The sequence below is a fragment of the Simochromis diagramma genome, unplaced genomic scaffold, assembly GCF_900408965.1.
Source record: "Simochromis diagramma unplaced genomic scaffold, fSimDia1.1 OVJJ01000545.1, whole genome shotgun sequence".
Lineage (NCBI taxonomy): Eukaryota > Metazoa > Chordata > Actinopteri > Cichliformes > Cichlidae > Simochromis > Simochromis diagramma.
This window is the reverse complement of record NW_024387371.1, coordinates 7,557,093-7,578,890: the sequence shown is the minus strand read 5'-3', so window position 1 is coordinate 7,578,890 and position 21,798 is coordinate 7,557,093. Positions and strand designations below refer to the sequence as shown.

Here is a 21,798-nt window from a genome sequence, read left to right as displayed (position 1 = left end):
CGGTGTTTATGTCTAGAAACACTCTGCGTCCACACTATCGTTTTCAGTTGTTTTCATCCACACTGAAAAAGCTACGTTCTGTACTGCGTATGCATGAAACGTCTGCCGTTTATTTACTTTACGGCTCTTTGAAATGTCGCGGCAAAATGTCGAGGAAAAGTGCTGAGTTTTATCTGAAGGTTTCTGGAGCATGTAGAAACTTATATTATTCTTTAATAGGGCTGTCAAAATTGAGAGCAAACAAACAACTGCTGTACAATGCCGTCCACCATCTTAGTTGAATCGGTCACATGACTGCATCATATGACTAAAATGCGTCATCGTTTTCAAAAGCCTCCGTTTTCGCAGCCCACACTGCGACGCATAAACGGCGTTTTTAAATTTATCCACTTTGGAGAGCGTTTTCAAAAAGCTCAGTTTACCTTGATCAAAAACACCGTCTCAGTGTGGACGGAAGGCCAAAACGGAGAGAAAAATATGCATTTTTAAATGAAAAGTGTGGACTTGGCCTTAGATCAGTTTCTGATAACCTATTAGCATAATATCCCTAGGATCAGTAACACACAGATCCGGTCGAGACTTCCTGTACAGGGGTAACTGGTACCTAACTGAACATATTGTGCCAAGTGTAGATAGGATTTTGGTGTGGGGTAGTTTTATTTAGAAGGAAGGCTTAGAACCTTAGTTCTAGTAAAAGGGACTCTTAATGCTTCAGCATACCAAGACATTTTATGCAATTTCATGATCCCAACTTAGTGGAAATAGTTTCAGGATGACCCCTTACTTTTCCAACATGTTGTACGCCAGTGCAAAAAGCAAGGTCTATAAAGACATGGATGAACAAGTCTAGTGTGGAAATATTTGACAGGCTTGCATCGAGTCCTGACTTCAACCTGATAGAACACCTTTGGGATGAATTAGAGCGGAGACTTTGAGCCAAATCTCCTTTTCCAGTTTCAGTGTCTGATCTCAAAAATGTGCTGCAGAAAGAATGGTCCAAAATGACCATAAACAAACTCCTAAGCATTGTGGAAAGTATTCCCAGAAGATCTGAAGCTATTATAGCTGTAAAGAGTTGGTCGATATTATATTAAGAGGGAAATATCACTCAAGTTCATATGTGTGTGAAGGCAGAATACTTTTGGCAATATAGTGAATATATATATATATATTTTTTCAAACCATTATCTGTAAACCCTGGAGCTAGTTGTGCAGGAAGATGTGAGTAGATCAGCATTTTCTAAATACTTAGACAAATCTGTCTTGCCCCAACAACCATACCACGTTCAAAGTTACATAAATTACTTTTCTTTCCCATTCTGATGCTAGGCTCTTATAGACTAGAGAATGACAGACCAAGTGGACTGGGTTTAAGTCAAGTTCTTGGCCTGTATTAGAGTCTCAGTCTGCCTCTGTATAAGGTGATGATTATACAGATGTTATACTAGATGTTTTTGCCAGTATGGTGTGTGTGTAAGTGATTCATGGGTAGTGGAACTTTAGGTTGTAGTTATCCCTTTTTTGTAGGGCATTTATGTTAAGAAGCTTCAAGGTAGCCACATAATGATTTTTTCTTTTGACTTGCAGTGTTGACACAGAGGAGAAATTTTTCAAAGACTGTAACAACTGTAAAAAAACAAACAAAAAAACCTAAACAAAGAAACAATTGTTAGGATTGGTATATTAAAAAAAGATAATGTGACTTACCGGAATTTAATTAATTGTGCTGTGATTTTGTTCTTCTGTGCTTCTGCTTGAATCTGTTTGAGATAGTGACATTGCCAAACATGAATTAAACCACCTGAATTGAGTAGTTTGAGATTATGTGAAAACTGAATGACACAAAGATGGGGCTAATTGAGACTTACAGCAGTGCTAACATTTCTGAAAAAAACACTGTTTGGATTATTGTATGTGTCACTAAATTCCACATTTATGGTCAATTGATCTGTTGTAACAGAAGCAGTAGTTGGTGTTATTGTAGTAGTTGTGTTTGCTGTTGTTGTTGTAGTTGACATCGCTGTGGTTGTAGTAGTTGGCACTCTTGTAGTACTCGAAACCCGTGTTGTTGTTGTTGTTGTTGGTAATGGTTTTGTTGTAGTAGGATCTGGTGTAGTTGTGTTTGGAATCACTGTTGTTGTGTTTAGCATTGGTGTTGTAGTAGTAGGATCTGGTGTTGTTGTGTTTAGCATTGGTGTTGTAGTAGTAGGATCTGGTGTTGTTGTGTTTAGCATTGGTGTTGTAGTTGTAGGATCTGGTGTTGTTGTGTTTAGCATTGGTGTTGTAGTTGTAGGATCTGGTGTTGTTGTGTTTGGCATTGGTGTTGTAGTTGTAGGATCTGGTGTTGTTGTGTTTAGCATTGGTGTTGTAGTTGTAGGATCTGGTGTTGTTGTGTTTAGCATTGGTGTTGTAGTTGTAGGATCTGGTGTTGTTGTGTTTTAGCATTGGTGTTGTAGTAGTAGGATCTGGTGTTGTTGTGTTTAGCATTGGTGGACAGGGAATGATATCTGTGGAGAAACATTCAAGAATTCCTTATATTGTTTTAGTGACACCGAGAACACTCATGACGCAAACTTAATGAATTTAAAGTGAATAAAAAAAATACATTTTGTTATAAAAACGACAAGGTCCTTACTTGTGACTGGTTCACAGAATTCTCCATCAGGAGGAAATCCCGTTATGCAATCACAGGTTTGTGAGGTGACATTACTGCATGCGCCGTACTCATCACACTTGCCACATGACCAAGCAAACTGGTCTTCACACTGACACTGGAGTCCTCCAGTGGAGTTTGGATAGCACCCTTTTCAAGACATTTAAAAGAAGAACAAAACACAGTTCACAAGTCATACAGCACCATATGAACAGCATTAAATGTGTTGGAGTGCAAAAGTCAAATAAGATCAGGTCCTTACATGTGGTGAAGTTCAACTCTTTCAGTGTTAAAGACCCAGTGATGATTTTGGGGAAGGAGAAATTTCTCAGAATATTTCTGAGCACAACACTGAAATTCTGGGGCACACTAGATGCTGGGATGTGCAGTTCAAGGTCTATATCAAAGTCCACTGGTGCTGTGAAGGAGAAAAGGGGGAAATCCATCACATACAACTGTTGCAATGATGGGAAACTATATTTACGTGAAAATGTAAAACTGACCCAAGTTCGACTCATGCATGTTACAGATTTTCAAATATCTTTATCATTTAAGAATGCATTACTTATTAAAGTATGTTACTTGTCCAGGTTTATCCATTAACAACACATGGGTTTAGGTCAATGCCTAAAAAGCTACTTGGTAAGTTTTAGAAAATTAGCAGCGGCTGAGCTAAAGCACAACAGTAGCCATATCTTTTGAAAGTGTTTTCTTTGTTGCCAAATTGATGGCCTCCATGTTTTTCTCTCTAAATAACATATTGTATACACTTTCCATTGTAAAAATAATTTCTTACATATTGATATTGGATAACACACCCACAATACAAATGAAACATAACAAGATCATTTGTGTCTTTGAACACAAACAATCAGATAATTCTGTAGTGATGACTTCACAAACTGCCATGAGACTGGGATGCTCAGTTCGTCTGGTGTTTCTTCAAATACAATTTTTTATGTTTTAAGAGTTTACACTATATCTCAGGCATACAAAGAAACAATAGAGGTGATGTTTAGAACATCCTGTACAGTATTCTTTTAAAGAATAACAATATATAAATGTGTGTCACATTTAAAGAATTTGCAAATAATGAACGCAGTGTTAGATCTGTCAATGTTTCTTTAATACAGTGTGTATAGAATGAATTGAACTGTGCTTCCACAAATGAATAACAAAGAGGTTTGTCATACCAGGAGGTGGTGTTGGGCAAGGAGCGACGCCTGTGGAAAAACATTATATGTTTAATTGTTTAAATTTCAAGCCAGAAACTAAACACCATGACTTTGGTTATGTCATAGAAATGTCAGCAAGGATAATGAATGCAGTGTTAGATGTGTCAATGTTTCTTTAATACAGTGAGTATAGAATTAATTGCAGTGTGTTTCCACAGAGCAATTCATGTCTAATGTCTAATCACTCTCATAACACAATGTTAGGTAATCAAACAGTTGAAAAGTTCATTCATTTATTTGATAAAGGCAGTAGTCTGTTCATCCAACAGCTAGATGATATCAGTTCTTACTTGTGATTGGCTGACAGAACTCCCCACTCAGAGGAAATCCCTTTATGCAATCACAGGTTTGTGAGGTGACATTACTGCATGCGCCGTACTCATCACACTTGCCACATGACCAAGCAAACTGGTCTTCACACTGACACTGGAGTCCTCCAGTGGAGTTTGGATAGCACCCTTTTCAAGACATTTAAAAGAAGAACAAAACACAGTTCACAAGTCATACAGCACCATATGAACAGCATTAAATGTGTTGGAGTGCAAAAGTCAAATAAGATCAGGTCCTTACATGTGGTGAAGTTCAACTCTTTCAGTGTTAAAGACCCAGTGATGATTTTGGGGAAGGAGAAATTTCTCAGAATATTTCTGAGCACAACACTGAAATTCTGGGGCACACTAGATGCTGGGATGTGCAGTTCAAGGTCTATATCAAAGTCCACTGGTGCTGTGAAGGAGAAAAGGGGGAAATCCATCACATACAACTGTTGCAATGATGGGAAACTATATTTACGTGAAAATGTAAAACTGACCCAAGTTCGACTCATGCATGTTACAGATTTTCAAATATCTTTATCATTTAAGAATGCATTACTTATTAAAGTATGTTACTTGTCCAGGTTTATCCATTAACAACACATGGGTTTAGGTCGATGCCTAAAAAGCTACTTGGTAAGTTTTAGAAAATTAGCAGCGGCTGAGCTAAAGCACAACAGTAGCCATATCTTTTGAAAGTGTTTTCTTTGTTGCCAAATTGATGGCCTCCATGTTTTTCTCTCTAAATAACATATTGTATACACTTTCCATTGTAAAAATAATTTCTTACATATTGATATTGGATAACACACCCACAATACAAATGAAACATAACAAGATCATTTGTGTCTTTGAACACAAACAATCAGATAATTCTGTAGTGATAGCTTTCATCTGCTGCGCGCGGACCGGCAGGCCGCCCTCTCCGGTAAAACCAAAGGTGGAGGTGTCTGCTTCTACATCAATAGTGGCTGGTGCACAGATGTGACAGTGATTGCTCAGCACTGCTCTCCCTCTCTGGAATATCTTTTTATTCACTGCAAACCGTTTTATTCTCCGTGGGAGTTTGCTTCATTCATCCTGGCCGCTGTTTACATCCCGCCAGACGCGGATGCGCAGGCAGCTCAGTGCGCACTCGCAGAGCAGATTCTCCACATGGAGCGGACATACCCGGACTCTCTCATCATTGCTCTTGGGGACTTTAACAAAGCCAATCTGAGCCATGAGCTTCCGAAATACAAGCAGTATATTAAATGCCCGACCAGAGAGGAGAGGACATTGGACCACTGCTACAGCACGATCAGCGGGGCCTATCGCGCGGTGCCCCGCGCTTCACTTGGACTTTCTGATCACGTCATGATCCACCTGATCCCCGCGTACAGACAGAGGCTGAAGCTCTCCAAACCTGTCGTGAGGACTAAAAAACTGTGGAGCAATGAGGCTGTGGAGGAGCTTCGCACGTGTTTGGAGACCACAGACTGGGACACAATGAAGGCTGCTTCTAACAGCTTGGACGAGTTTACGGACACTGTCACCTCCTATATCCACTTCTGTGAGGACAGCATTGTGCCATCACGCACCAGGGTGAGTTATAACAATGACAAACCCTGGTTTACTCCTAAACTCAAAAAGCTGTGGCTGGAAAAGAGAAAGGCGTTCAGAAGCGGAGACAGGGACTGCTACAGAGAGGCCAAGTACAGGTTCACTAAAGAAGTGGACATTGCTAAACACCAGCACTCTGAGAAGATGCAGCAGCAGATCTCAGAGAATGACTCGGCCTCTGTGTGGAAAGGTTTTAGGAATATCACCAACTACAAGCCTAAAACCCCCCACTCCACTGACGACTTGCTCTTAGCCAACACCCTTAACGACTTCTACTGTCGTTTTGACGAGCCATCAGGCAGCCTTCACACCTCCAACGACCCCAACAATAGAGGCACTTTGGACACTCATTCCCCCACCTCTCCCCCCTCCATAGAACCATCACCACCTTCAAACTGTTCACCTGCAACACCCGCCTCCTCACCCCACACAAAAGAGGATCTCACACCACCTCCTCCGACCACAACTCTTCATATTCATGAAGCAGATGTGAGGAAGCAGTTTAGGAGTCTGAATGCTCGGAAAGCTCCCGGCCCAGACGGCGTGTCTCCTGCCACCCTCAGACACTGTGCAAACGAGCTGGCCCCGGTGTTTTCTGGCATTTTCAACTCCTCACTGCAGGCATGTCATGTGCCTGCCTGCTTCAAGTCCTCTACCATAATCCCTATCCCCAAGAAACCTAGGATCACTGGACTAAATGACTACAGACCCGTGGCTCTGACATCTGTGGTCATGAAGTCATTTGAGCGCCTAGTTCTCTCCCATCTCAAGACCCTCACGGCCCCCCTCCTGGACCCCCTGCAGTTTGCATATAGAGCCAACAGGTCTGTAGATGACGCCATCAACATGGCCCTACACTTCATCCTGCAGCATCTGGACTCCCCAGGAACCTACGCCAGGATCCTGTTTGTGGACTTCAGCTCTGCCTTCAACACCATCCTCCAGACCATCTCCAAGGCAAGCTTTCCCAGATGAATGTGCCTGATCCCATCTGCCGGTGGATCACCGACTTCCTGACGGACAGGAAGCAGCATGTGAGGCTGGGAAAGAATGTCTCGGACTCCCGGACCATCAGCACCGGCTCCCCTCAGGGCTGTGTTCTTTCTCCTCTGCTCTTCTCCCTGTACACCAACTGCTGCACCTCCACCCACCACTCTGTCAAGCTAATCAAGTTCGCAGATGACACCACCGTTATTGGGCTCATCTCGGACGGGGATGAGTCTGCCTATAGGAGGGAGGTTGAACGTCTGGTGACCTGGTGCAGCCACAACAACCTGGTGCTGAATGCCCAGAAGACAGTGGAGATTATTGTGGACTTCAGGAAGCACACAGCCCCACTCCCCCCCATCATCCTGACTGACACCCCCATCACCTCTGTGGACTCATTCCGCTTCCTGGGTACCACCATCACCCAGGACCTGAAGTGGGAGCCCACCATCACCTCCGTCATCAAGAAAGCCCAGCAGAGGATGTACTTCCTGAGGCAGCTGAAGAAATTCAACCTGCCAACACGGACGATGATGCAATTCTACACTGCAATCATCGAGTCCATCCTCACCTCCTCCATCACTGTGTGGTACGCTGGAGCCACTATCAGGGACAAACAGAGACTGCAGCGTGTTGTGCGCTCTGCTGAGAAGGTGATTGGCTGCAGACTCCCATCTCTGCAGGACCTGTACACCTCCAGGACACTGCGGCGTGCAGCTCGGATCTCAGCTGACCCTTCTCACCCTGGACACAGTCTGTTTGACCTGCTCCCCTCAGGCAGGAGGCTCCGGTCCATTCGCACCAGAACCTCTCGCCATAAGAACAGTTTCTTCCCCTCTGCTGTTGGACACATGAACAATAACCACATGACTGTCCCCGCCACTAACACATGACCCTACGCTGTGTCACTGCATCATTTCATGTTTGGCACCGATCACCACCTGCACTCATGTATATATCTTTCTACGTAGCACTCATAAGTCTTATTCTCATGTATATATCTCATGTATATCTCATGCACATATCTTTCTTTCTACATAGCACTTTAATTCTTATTGTTTGCACTGAAGCACCGCAGCAATTTCCTAATGTTGTAAACCTCAACATCTGGCAATAAACCCCATTCTGATTCTGATTCTGATTCTGATGACTTCACAAACTGCCATGAGACTGGGATGCTCAGTTCGTCTGGTGTTTCTTCAAATACAATTTTTATGTTTTAAGAGTTTACACTATATCTCAGGCATACAAAGAAACAATAGAGGTGATGTTTAGAACATCCTGTACAGTATTCTTTTAAAGAATACCAATATATAAATGTGTGTCACATTTAAAGAATTTGCAAATAATGAACGCAGTGTTAGATCTGTCAATGTTTCTTTAATACAGTGTGTATAGAATGAATTGAACTGTGCTTCCACAAATGAATAACAAAGATGTGATGTTTGTCATACCAGGAGGTGGTGTTGGGCAAGGAGCGACGCCTGTGGAAAAACATTATATGTTTAATTATTTAAATTTCAAGCCAGAAACTAAACACCATGACTTTGGTTATGTCATAGAAATGTCAGCAAGGATAATGAATGCAGTGTTAGATCTGTCAATGTTTCTTTAATACAGTGAGTATAGAATTAATTGCAGTGTGTTTCCACAGAGCAATTCATGTCTAATGTCTAATCACTCTCATAACACAATGTTAGGTAATCAAACATTTGAAAAGTTCATTCATTTATTTGATAAAGGCAGTAGTCTGTTCATCCAACAGTTAGATGATATCAGTTCTTACTTGTGATTGGCTGACAGAACTCCCCACTCAGAGGAAATCCCTTTATGCAATCACAGGTTTGTGAGGTGACATTACTGCATGCGCCGTACTCATCACACTTGCCACATGACCAAGCAAACTGGTCTTCACACTGACACTGGAGTCCTCCAGTGGAGTTTGGATAGCACCCTTTTCAAGACATTTAAAAGAAGAACAAAACACAGTTCACAAGTCATACAGCACCATATGAACAGCATTAAATGTGTTGGAGTGCAAAAGTCAAATAAGATCAGGTCCTTACATGTGGTGAAGTTCAACTCTTTCAGTGTTAAAGACCCAGTGATGATTTTGGGGAAGGAGAAATTTCTCAGAATATTTCTGAGCACAACACTGAAATTCTGGGGCACACTAGATGCTGGGATGTGCAGTTCAAGGTCTATATCAAAGTCCACTGGTGCTGTGAAGGAGAAAAGGGGGAAATCCATCACATACAACTGTTGCAATGATGGGAAACTATATTTACGTGAAAATGTAAAACTGACCCAAGTTCGACTCATGCATGTTACAGATTTTCAAATATCTTTATCATTTAAGAATGCATTACTTATGTTATGTATGTTACTTGTCCAGGTTTATCCATTAACAACACATGGGTTTAGGTCGATGCCTAAAAAGCTACTTGGTAAGTTTTAGAAAATTAGCAGCGGCTGAGCTAAAGCACAACAGTAGCCATATCTTTTGAAAGTGTTTTCTTTGTTGCCAAATTGATGGCCTCCATGTTTTTCTCTCTAAATAACATATTGTATACACTTTCCATTGTAAAAATAATTTCTTACATATTGATATTGGATAACACACCCACAATACAAATGAAACATAACAAGATCATTTGTGTCTTTGAACACAAACAATCAGATAATTCTGTAGTGATGACTTCACAAACTGCCATGAGACTGGGATGCTCAGTTCGTCTGGTGTTTCTTCAAATACAATTTTTTATGTTTTAAGAGTTTACACTATATCTCAGGCATACAAAGAAACAATAGAGGTGATGTTTAGAACATCCTGTACAGTATTCTTTTAAAGAATAACAATATATAATGTGTGTCACATTTAAAGAATTTGCAAATAATGAACGCAGTGTTAGATCTGTCAATGTTTCTTTAATACAGTGTGTATAGAATGAATTGAACTGTGCTTCCACAAATGAATAACAAAGATGTTTGTCATACCAGGAGGTGGTGTTGGGCAAGGAGCGACGCCTGTGGAAAAACATTATATGTTTAATTATTTAAATTTCAAGCCAGAAACTAAACACCATGACTTTGGTTATGTCATAGAAATGTCAGCAAGGATAATGAATGCAGTGTTAGATGTGTTAATGTTTCTTTAATACAGTGAGTATAGAATTAATTGCAGTGTGTTTCCACAGAGCAATTCATGTGTAATGTCTAATCACTCTCATAACACAATGTTAGGTAATCAGACAGTTGAAAAGTTCATTCATTTATTTGATAAAGGCAGTAGTCTGTTCATCCAACAGCTAGATGATATCAGTTCTTACTTGTGATTGGTTGACAGAACTTCCCACTCAGAGGAAATCCCTTTACGCAATCACAGGTTTGTGAGGTGACATTACTGCATGCGCCGTACTCATCACACTTGCCACATGACCAAGCAAACTGGTCTTCACACTGACACTGGAGTCCTCCAGTGGAGTTTGGATAGCACCCTTTTCAAGACATTTAAAAGAAGAACAAAACACAGTTCACAAGTCATACAGCACCATATGAACAGCATTAAATGTGTTGGAGTGCAAAAGTCAAATAAGATCAGGTCCTTACATGTGGTGAAGTTCAACTCTTTCAGTGTTAAAGACCCAGTGATGATTTTGGGGAAGGAGAAATTTCTCAGAATATTTCTGAGCACAACACTGAAATTCTGGGGCACACTAGATGCTGGGATGTGCAGTTCAAGGTCTATATCAAAGTCCACTGGTGCTGTGAAGGAGAAAAGGGGGAAATCCATCACATACAACTGTTGCAATGATGGGAAACTATATTTACGTGAAAATGTAAAACTGACCCAAGTTCGACTCATGCATGTTACAGATTTTCAAATATCTTTATCATTTAAGAATGCATTACTTATTAAAGTATGTTACTTGTCCAGGTTTATCCATTAACAACACATGGGTTTAGGTCGATGCCTAAAAAGCTACTTGGTAAGTTTTAGAAAATTAGCAGCGGCTGAGCTAAAGCACAACAGTAGCCATATCTTTTGAAAGTGTTTTCTTTGTTGCCAAATTGATGGCCTCCATGTTTTTCTCTCTAAATAACATATTGTATACACTTTCCATTGTAAAAATAATTTCTTACATATTGATATTTGATAACACACCCAAAATACAAATTAAACATAACAAGATAATTTGTGTCTTTGAACACAAACAATCAGATAATTTAATACAGTGTGTATAGAATGAATTGAACTGTGCTTCCACAAATGAATAACAAAGATGTTTGTCATACCAGGAGGTGGTGTTGGGCAAGGAGCGACGCCTGTGGAAAAACATTATATGTTTAATTATTTCAATTTTCAAGCCAGAAACTAAACACCATGACTTTGGTTATGTCATAGAAATGTCAGCAAGGATAATGAATGCAGTGTTAGATGTGTTAATGTTTCATTAATACAGTGAGTATAGAATTAATTGCAGTGTGTTTCCACAGAGCAATTCATGTCTAATGTCTAATCACTCTCATAACACAATGTTAGGTAATCAAACAGTTGAAAAGTTCATTCATTTATTTGATAAAGGCAGTAGTCTGTTCATCCAACAGCTAAACAATTGCAGTTCTTACTTGTGATTGGTTGACAGAACTCCCCACTCAGAGGAAATCCATAACTTTTGGTTATGTCATAGCAATGTCAGTAAGGATTTTGAACGCAATGTTAGATCTGTTAATGTTTCTTTAATATGCTTCTAAAATGCTTCTATTTCTTCAGCTGCAAGTTTCTTACTTGCGTTTGGTTCACAGAATTCTCCATCAGGAGGAAGCCCTTTGATGCATCCACAGGTTTGTGAGGTGACATTACTGCATGCACCGTATAGGCCACACTTGTCACATGACCAACCAAAGTGGTCCTCACACTGACACTGCATTCCTCCAGTGGAGTTTGGATAGCACCCTGTTAAAGTCATTCAAAACAATGACAAAACACACCTCATAAATCATGCACCAGAGTATGAACACATTTAAATCTGTCCGAGTACAAAATTCTTACATGTGGTGAAGTTCAAGTCTTCTATTATTAAAGACTGAGTGATGGTTTTGGGGAATGACAAATTTCCCACATAGTTTCTGAACAGATCAATGAAATTTGGGGGCAGGCTGGATACTGGCAAGAGCAAGTTAAAGTCTATATCATACTCCACTGGCACTGTAGAGGAGACAAAAAACAAGCACCCCATTTATTTAAGATGTTTCTACTTCTGTTGCAACTTTATATATTATATACATGTGAAATACATATATCACATGTATATTAAATTACATGTGATATATCATTTAGTGATATAGCTGTTGGCGTAGCTAGTGTTGACACTGAGAAAACATTTCTCAAATATTTCATAAATTTTAAATATCTCTCGTAAACAAGATATTTGCAACTACAGCTACTGAACCTTTAAAACAAATTTCATACAAAGTTATGGCTTTAGGATAGAATTCAAATCAACATCCTTTACACTTAAAAAAAAAAAATTACATTATTAAATCCTTTCACAGAACACAGACGTAGAAACCTCAGTCTAACTACATATGCTGGATAAATGTACTTACATTTACATTACATACTTACTTACCTATCACATGTGATACATGTTTGCCTAGTCCTACCTGGGTTGCTGGTTTTTAACTGGCAATATTGCCCATCTTCTGGAAGTCCATTAATGCATCCACATGTATCACCAACGATGGCATCACAGGCCTCATAGTTAATGCATTTGTTATATGACCAAGCAAAGCTCTCCTCACATGTGCACTGGTATCCAGTTATGTTTGCAGTTATGTTTGGTGAACACACTGAGAAGAACACAACATAATGGTTCAATGTGACACTTTGAGTGAATAAGATTGGCAAGCAATGGAGATGCAACATAAATGGATGTTTTACCTGTTGTTGTATTAATGCTTGTAATCTCACCAGTGGCGTTGATCGATAAAGGAAAACTGAGAGTGTTCAGTATCGACTGGAATTGTTCCAGATTTGAGACGCTTATAACAGCTTGGAACTCATACTCAGTGGAATTTGATGAAGCTAAAGGTAAAAAAAAAGAAAAAAAAGAAAAACCCAAACAAACCATAAAGCAATGATAACACTGATAATCTGGACTTGGTCAGATACTGTTATTGCTATTCAGTTCTGCTTGTTCATTGAATATCCTCCCTCGTCTAGTTTTTCAAAGCACTTTGCAAAGCATGTTTTTTTTTTAATAAATACAATTATTATATAATTATATTATTAGTCAACAAACATGTATTACGTTGTAGTAACACTGCTAAAATTTTACTCACTTTCTCTTTTTTGTCTTAGATGAATGCTGGATTCTTCTGCACTCATTAACTCCTGGAAGAAAATCCAGGAGGAAAATGATTTGTTTCACTGTATTTTTTCATCATTATACATTCATTCATTTTTATTCTTACCTCAAAGAAGCCGTTTAGAAACTCTCTGTGTCCCTCATACTTAAGACAGTTCCATATGACTAGAAGAATAACGATGCATAACGAGACCTTTCGTAATGTCATCCTAACTAAAGAGAAAAGAACACAAGTCCTTTTAATAAAATCAGTCATTATTCATGGTGTCATGCTGCTGGCATTCCTTCTGTAAATGGGAGCCAACAGGAAGGCAAAAGGTTTTCTGCCTTCCAGATAATGTGCTGCTCAACTTGTTTAAATGTATTTGGATCATACCAGCCTGTCAATGTTTATTTGTTAGCATGCAAACAGAGTTTTAAAAATGTTTAACTTCAAACATTGTCAAAGTCAACAACTTGTAATACTAAGCAAAAAAACAAAAAAACAAAAAACTGATGGTCTATATACATTATGAGAATTTTCGAGTGCCAATAATCTTTCCTGTTCTTAGATAAGAAAATAGTAACTGATCTTTTAATTTTCTTATCACAGTTGTGTCACGGTATTGGGTCGTGTGACCCAGCGTTCTGAGTTTTCCTTGTATTTCGATATTCATTGTTTCTTTCTTTTGGTATTAGCTTCTAGGTTTCTTTAGTCCTTGTTTAGTAGATCCATTTATGTAGTCATCCCTGTGTTAAGTATTCCCTGTTGGCTCGTGTCCCCATGGCTCCTATTTTACTTTGAAAGGTCTTGTGTTTCTTTGTACTACGTGTTTAGTCTTACTCTCCCCTTTAATGTCATTATGTTTCATTCTAGTCAGCTGTGTCCTCATGTGTCTCCACTTCCCCTGATCACCTCATGTATGTATTTTTGAGTGCCTACTTGGTAAATCCTTTTGTAAATAGCTTTTCTGTTTCCATGAATACTCATGGTCTTCAAAGAGTTCAATGTAGGAGGTCAAACAACTTGAACAGCACAACCTCCAAAACAACTCCAGTACTATCGCAAATCTGATTTTGTTTGTAAAAATGCACTAATTTTTTATTTTATTTTATTTCTTTCAGGACCAATGGATTGGTGAATGAGTGAGAAGCTGTGGTTTGCTGCATTTGTTTTTCCTATAAACTGTAGGGGGGAAAAAGATAAACTGGCTTTGTTGTACAGGTGATTTAAATTATAGCTTACTTTCATTATCCAAAATTCCATCTGGACAAACACACTTGGGGCCACCATGGAAACTGAAGACAAAAATAGCTGGGTCCCAGGTTGGTAACCCAAGTGGGCCCCAAGTATCAGACCTGCTTCTATCCATCTGGGCCCCATACTCATTTGTTGTCTGGGGCTGATTTGGGACCCATCATTAACCCATCTGGGAAAACACATTTGGGGACATCATGGAAACTGAGGACAAAAGTAGCTGGGTGCCAGGTGGGTAGCCCAAGTGGGCCCCAACCATCAGACCCGCTTCTACCCATCTGGGCCCCATACTCATTTGTTGGCTGGGCCTGATTTGGGGCTTATCTCGGACCCAGCATAAACCCATCTAGGAAAACACATTTGGGGCCACCATGGAAACTGAGAACAAATTTAGCTGGACCCTAGTTGGGTTTCCCAAGTGGGCCCCAAATATTAGCCCTGCTGCTCCCTATTTGGGCCCCACATATGTGTGTTGACTGGGAGGCAACCGCCTGTGTTGCCTGGGAGGCAACCGCCCGTGTCGCCCGTATCAAAAACCGCTACTGCATCTGATGAGTAACAGGTGTGCCAGGTTCAGTGACTCACTGCCCCGCCTACCTATACAAAAAGGGAGGCACCAAAAAACACATACAGACAAAAACACCACATAACCAGAACCCAACTCCTAACAGTGCAAGCCTTTTACCTCAAACTTAGTCACTGCTCGGTGACATTCGTCTATCCTGGCCTGAAAGGAGACACTACCTGTAGACTGCAGCGAGAACTGCCAGCATCTGAGCCAGCCAGACTCTGACCATGATGAGAGAGGCTCTCTCTCATCATGGTCACCTAAATGCAACACACAGTAATGGCAGGTTTTGTAATAAGGCAGATCGCGCTAACATAATATGCACTGTTAGTTGATTATTTACCTGCCGCATTAACGGGAGAGGACGTGCAACGTCACCGCTGCTGCTGGGTTGAGATTCACGAGTCCGGGGCGGAATTAACCGTCTCGATTTGCAACAGTTGAAAACTAACAACCTGATTACCCCACATACATATTTTATGAGTTTGTTTCACTCAGAAGTACCACTGCAGGACTTGGTTGTGCATTAGCAACAAAAAACTTAATTTGAGCCTGAGAGGGTTAAAAACACGACATTCATTTAAGGTCATCACGAGCAAATGCTTTTGCATATTCATAGTGTTTCCTCCCTTAAATGAAATATCTACTTTGCAAGTATTGCAAGTTGCCCTGTTCTCATAAAGTATAACAAAACATTTGAGCGTTTGAGCTGCTTAGGCGCCGTGTTTCCTGACAGGTAAATGACGCTCCGCAATGTGTTGACATCATTTGAGGTGACTGGAATTGATAAGGGAATCATTTGCAAAAATGGCAAACAATTTCAAGGAATTGAAACAGTGGGAACCGGTTCTCAACAAGAACCGGGTTTCGATACCCATCCTTACTTATGTCAGACTTTGAAACAAAGACACTGTGTTGTGCAATACATACTAAGTGCATTAAAATAAAGTTTATATGTACAGCAGTGGCAAAGAATTTAAACACTCACTTTTGACTTTAGCAGCACAGTGTGAGTAGAATTTCGTTAAGTTAGAGAAATGACACAGACATAAAAACGTAACAATGAGATTAGTCTAAGTTTAGGTGAAGATGGCGTTTGGTTTGCTGAAATGTGCCCATGTTTATTAGTTGTTCTGGATCATGAACCCGATAAATGTTTCACAGTTCTTAGCAGCATTATACCCCAAGAGTTCAACCTTACTAATAAGATTTTTGTCTTATAATTTATTTTAAATGGAAACTAATAAGTTAATGCGCATGTGTACCCCTGAGACTGTCTCAGATCTGTTATTGATGTTATTGATGTTTGTTCCTGAATTGAAAAGTGTATTATCTCCAGCCATCCATCCATTAATCCATCCGTCTTCCTCAACATACCCTATTCAGGGTAGCAGGAGTTGTAAGCTTGTCTCAGCTGTCATACGATAACAGATGGCAAACATTCAAAATATTTAATTTATTGCTGTTTGCTTGCAAAGTTAATTATTTGTTTGTTTTTAGCAGTATTGAATAGCATACTGCTATTCAATACTGCTTATTGAATAGCAGTAAATGCAAAATAGCTAGATATTAGATATGTCGGTAAACATTCTAGGATACTTCTTTAAAATTGGTCTGAAGATATGAGGAATAATAATACAATATAAAAGACACTGAGTAATGGAAATTCTACATTAAGTTGATTACCTTTTGCCGTCGTTGCCGTCTGTAAAGCCTCTTGTCAGGAGAGCATAATCATTTTGCAGCACACCTTCACATACAGACTACAGCATCAAATGAGAAAACAACTTCCTTGATTGCTTTTTCTGAGTCACAAACCTGTCTGTCTGGTTTCTTTGAGAGAAATGTAGATCATACACTTGATAAACTTCAATGTGTTGATGATTGTCCTTGTTGAGGCAGACAGTGCTTCATGGTCTTCATTCAGTACCTCAAATTGGCTGACTGGTGTTTACAAACAGAAAACCAAACAGGGGTGCCAAATCTGAAAATTTCTCTCATAATATGCATGAATTTAGCTCCTGGATCCAGAAACATATCTGCTTTATTTTATTAGTTTGTGATATTTTCTTAGGATGTCATGCAGGTTTTTTTTTTTAATCATTATTTGTCATTCAATTTGTTTGATGAAAAATTTCATATTTTATTGTTCATTGGTAAAAAGCAAATAAATGGGCTTTCCAGTTGTATAAAATTTATTGCCAAGAACCATTGTTGCAGAAAAGAAACAATGAGCCAAACATGGTTTATGTTTTGTGGTAAGTTTATGTGAATTATTATGTATTATGTATTATTATACATATTACCAGTGCTATAAAAGTTCCAAAGTTGTGGTACTCATCTGATAGTTATTTGTTTAGATATCTGTGTAACTAACATCATAAAGTGGATGAAGTGAACTTCTGATGTGTTCCTGTAAATACACAGAATGTATTCCCTTGTCTATTTTCCTTTTTTCATGTTAATTGGACTCTGTGGGTATAATCTCACTTTATTCAGATCATTAAATGGCCATTAATTGGTTTGTTTTTTTAGTTTTCTTATTGCTGGAAAAGAGTGAGGCCCCATGTTGAACACCTCAGATGATCTGGGGAAGGAGAATATATTTGTGTTTTGTTGTTTGGTAACATATTAACTCAGGGCCCAGCAACACTCACACTATATAATCACACCTTTAATTGAAGGCTTTTGAGACATAATTAACACATGAGTTTGCATTTGTGATATCACATATTAAACTATTTATTTTAAATCATGTTGTATATTACTAGTGCTGTTATTTATAATAATTTTAGGAAAAAATAGAAATGAAGCAAAAATGTAATATTACAAGAAAATAATAAAAAAAAGAAAATCTCAAAACTGTAGGTTGTGATTATTACATGTTTTGTTTCATTCAGTTCATTAGTGAAGTCAGCTACATGTTACAGTACCATACTATACTAAGTTGCAGTAAAACTAAGGTCCCCGAACCCAAAAACTGTACGAACCTGATTAAAACCTGTTTGCAAAATTACAAAATGAAATCAAATCTGGTGACTTTTTCTGGTGTTATTGGAGACTTATTTATGACAACTTTTGACGTGAAAGTATGTATTGCTCTTCTCAACAAGCAGCGGGTGCTGCCGTGGGCACCTCGCCCGTGCCAAAGCGCGCGCACACACACACACACACACACACACACACACACACACACACACACACACACACACACACACACACAAAGTAACTCCACCAGAGTGCCTATTTCGGGTCACTTTTGCCGGTCCAAGCCCAGATAAAGGAGCAGGGTTAGAATTGGGACATTAAAAAAAACAATAATCGCTAAAAGAAACTTAATTTGTAGTTCTAAATAAATTCTAAATGCATTTAGGACGTTTTTTTACTCACTTTATGTCTCTTCTTTTTTTCTCTCCTACAACATGGGTTACAATTGCATTAGCATGACCAATTATGCAAATTAGGCGATTATGCTATAGCGACTTCTAGAGATTTTTAGGATAGCCAATAGTGATTTTCCTTACTGAGGAGTTGGCAACACTGGCCAGGGCTGCGACACATTTATACAGCCATATTTTGCATATGACTATGAAAGGCCCCTGGCCAGGAAGTAGTTCCTTCCAATTTAGACGATCCGAATGATACAGTTTCTTTCCACTGTGTTCCTGTTAATAAAAAACTACAAATTTTTCCCAAAGTACTAAAATATCAATATTTTAATATGAGAATCGATTCTAGAACATAAATTACTGGTATCGGAAGAATTGATATTTCAATATCGATCCGCACACCACTAATAGCGACACTGCTCAGTGGCTAGTAGATCTAAGAGCAGACTAGAGCAAACTCTCTGAATAGTATCCAATAACCATCGCAGTGGCAGACATCCAAGACAGAGTCGCCAATATTGTATGAAGAGTTGGACAGAACCATTCCCTGACATGATTCGCACTTACAAGCTAAAGAGGCACCAGTGTCTGGTGGCACAAATGAACCTGCTGGTAAGGGAGAAGACACATCCAGAGTGGCTAACCAAATGCCGGACAGTCCTGGTCCCCAAGGATCGCCAGAAGGCATTGGTCCCATCCAACTACCAGCCATCTACTGGCCAATAACCTGCCTTAGTATGGAAGCCCTTGTCAAGCAACATAGTGACTATGAATAACAGGCACATGGCTCAATACATGAAACGGGCACAGAAAGGAATTGACAGAAACATCAGAGGGGCAGAACACCTGCTACTAGAAGATAGAGCAGATCAAACTGACAAACTGTAGACTGGATTAACTACAAGAAAACCTATGACTCAGTACCTCAAACATGGATCAAGAAATCCCTGGAACAATACAAGAGCACACCTTCACATACAGACTACAGCACCACATGAGAAAATAAACTTCCTTCATTGCTTTGTGTGAGTCACACACCTGTCTGTCTGGTTTCGCTGAGACGAATGTAGGTTGATACATTTGTTGAATGTGTAAAAAACTATGTTGATTGTCCTTGTTAAGGCAGACGGTGCCTCATGGTCCTTGTTCAGTATCTCAAACTGGCTGAGAGGTGTTTACTGTGTGGCCAGTCTGTTTGTCTATTCACAAAGTGCTTTGTGCACCTCTGTTACAGAATATCAAAATCAAAAACACGCCTGCAGTGTCATACTAATGGTTGGTGTCAGTAAGATTAATTTAGAAACTCTTGCCAGTGGTGCTAAAATAAATAAAGATCTGCAAGGCTAACTTTACAGGGAGTGCAGAATTATTAGGCAAATGAGTATTTTGTCCACATCATCCTCTTCATGCATGTTGTCTTACTCCAAGCTGTATAGGCTCGAAAGCCTACTACCAATTAAGCATATTAGGTGATGTGCATCTCTGTAATGAGAAGGGGTGTGGTCTAATAACATCAACACCATATATCAGGTGTGCATAATTATTAGGCAACGTCCTTTCCTTTGGCAAAATGGGTCAAAAGAAGGACTTGACAGGCTCAGAAAAGTCAAAACTAGTGAGATATCTTGCAGAGGGATGCAGCAGTCTCAAAATTGCAAAGCTTCTGAAGCGTGATCATCGAACAATCAAGCATTTCATTCAAAATAGTCAACAGGGTCGCAAAAAGCGTGTGGAAAAACCAAGGCGCAAAATAACTGCCCATGAACTGAGAAAAGTCAAGCGTGCAGCTGCCAAGATGCCACTTGCCACCAGTTTGGCCATTTTTCAGAGCTGCAACATCACTGGAGTGCCCAATAGCACAAGGTGTGCAATACTCAGAGACATGGCCAAGGTAAGAAAGGCTGAAAGACGACCACCACTGAACAAGACACACAAGCTGAAACGTCAAGACTGGGCCAAGAAATATCTCAAGACTGATTTTTCTAAGGTTTTATGGACTGATGAAATGAGAGTGAGTCTTGATGGGCCAGATGGATGGGCCCGTGGCTGGATTGGTAAAGGGCAGAGAGCTCCAGTCCGACTCAGACGCCAGCAAGGTGGAGGTGGAGTACTGGTTTGGGCTGGTATCATCAAAGATGAGCTTGTGGGGCCTTTTCGGGTTGAGGATGGAGTCGAGCTCAACTCCCACTCCTACTGCCAGTTTCTGGAAGACACCTTCTTCAAGCAGTGGTACAGGAAGAAGTCTGCATCCTTCAAGAAAAACATGATTTTCATGCAGGACAATGCTCCATCACACGCGTCCAAGTACTCCACAGTGTGGCTGGCAAGAAAGGGTATAAAAGAAGAAAAACTAATGACATGGCCTCCTTGTTCACCTGATCTGAACCCCATTGAGAACCTGTGGTCCATCATCAAATGTGAGATTTACAAGGAGGGAAAACAGTACACCTCTCTGAACAGTGTCTGGGAAGCTGTGGTTGCTGCTGCACGCAATGTTGATGGTGAACAGATCAAAACACTGACAGGATCCATGGATGGCAGGCTTTTGAGTGTCCTTGCAAAGAAAGGTGGCTATATTGGTCGCTGATTTGTTTTTGTTTTGTTTTTGAATGTCAGAGATGTATATTTGTGAATGTGGAGATGTTATATTGGTTTCACTGTTAAAAATAAATAATTGAAATGGGTATATATTTGTTTTTTGTTATGTTGCCTAATAATTATGCACAGTAATAGTCACCTGCACACACAGATATCCCCCTAAAATAGCTAAAACTAAAAACAAACTAAAAGCTACTTCCAAAGACATTCAGCTTTGATATTAATGAGTTTTTTGGGTTCATTGAGAACATGGTTGTTGTTCAATAATAACATTATTCCTCAAAAATACAACTTGCCAAATAATTCTGCACTCCCTGTATAGTGCTTTTATCTGAGCTCAATCTGTGCTCTCACCTTAGCTAATACTATAACACGATCTAATCTGTTATTTACAAATTGGCTGATAACATATGTTTAGAAAGTACACTATTCTTTTAGACAGCTCATGAGATGAGGCATCCAAAAACAAACAGAAAACCAAACAGGGCTGTCAGGAACTAAATTCATAATATGCATGCATTTAGCTCCTGGATCCAGAAACATATTTGCTTCATTTTTTAAAATTTGTGATATTTGCTTCAGATGTCATGCAGTTTTGTGTTGTTTTTTAATCATTATTTGTCATTCAATTTGTTTGATGAAAATTTTCATTCTAGAAGCTAACCTCATGACATTAAGGAGTGAATGTGATATCAAACAAGTGATACACAACCACGAGCACTTATAGCAATGATATCGGAGTGTAATTGTATGGTATCAATGAGAGGGAAAGTAGTCACAACAAAGGGCATTGTGCTATTGGAAGGCAAATCCAATCACAAAGGCAAATCATGAAAAGGCTGCT

The 21,798-nt window shown here is 39.6% G+C and overlaps 1 protein-coding gene across 12 annotated transcripts in view; it reads right to left on the bottom strand.

The window, feature by feature from the left end:
• LOC120719158 (adhesion G-protein coupled receptor F1-like) overlaps positions 1–16,980 on the bottom strand; it is a 29,522-nt gene extending 12,542 nt beyond the window's left edge. For 3 of the 12 annotated variants that reach the window (XM_040008161.1, XM_040008160.1, XM_040008162.1), the window contains exons 1-19: positions 13,269–15,170; positions 13,137–13,188; positions 12,736–12,879; positions 12,459–12,644; positions 11,845–12,000; positions 11,581–11,748; positions 11,088–11,117; positions 10,401–10,556; positions 10,121–10,288; positions 9,789–9,818; positions 8,858–9,013; positions 8,578–8,745; positions 8,246–8,275; positions 4,459–4,614; positions 4,179–4,346; positions 3,847–3,876; positions 2,916–3,071; positions 2,636–2,803; positions 1,708–1,760 (exon numbers count right to left, since the gene is read on the bottom strand). In XM_040008161.1, the coding sequence (XP_039864095.1) occupies positions 1,714–1,760; positions 2,636–2,803; positions 2,916–3,071; positions 3,847–3,876; positions 4,179–4,346; positions 4,459–4,614; positions 8,246–8,275; positions 8,578–8,745; positions 8,858–9,013; positions 9,789–9,818; positions 10,121–10,288; positions 10,401–10,556; positions 11,088–11,117; positions 11,581–11,748; positions 11,845–12,000; positions 12,459–12,644; positions 12,736–12,879; positions 13,137–13,188; positions 13,269–13,418 (2,319 nt within the window). In that variant the 5' untranslated portion in view covers positions 13,419–15,170 and the 3' untranslated portion in view covers positions 1,708–1,713. The other 9 variants (XM_040008154.1, XM_040008157.1, XM_040008152.1 and 6 more) reach the window with 9 other exon arrangements.
• Between the last annotated feature and the right edge of the window lie 4,818 nt (positions 16,981–21,798).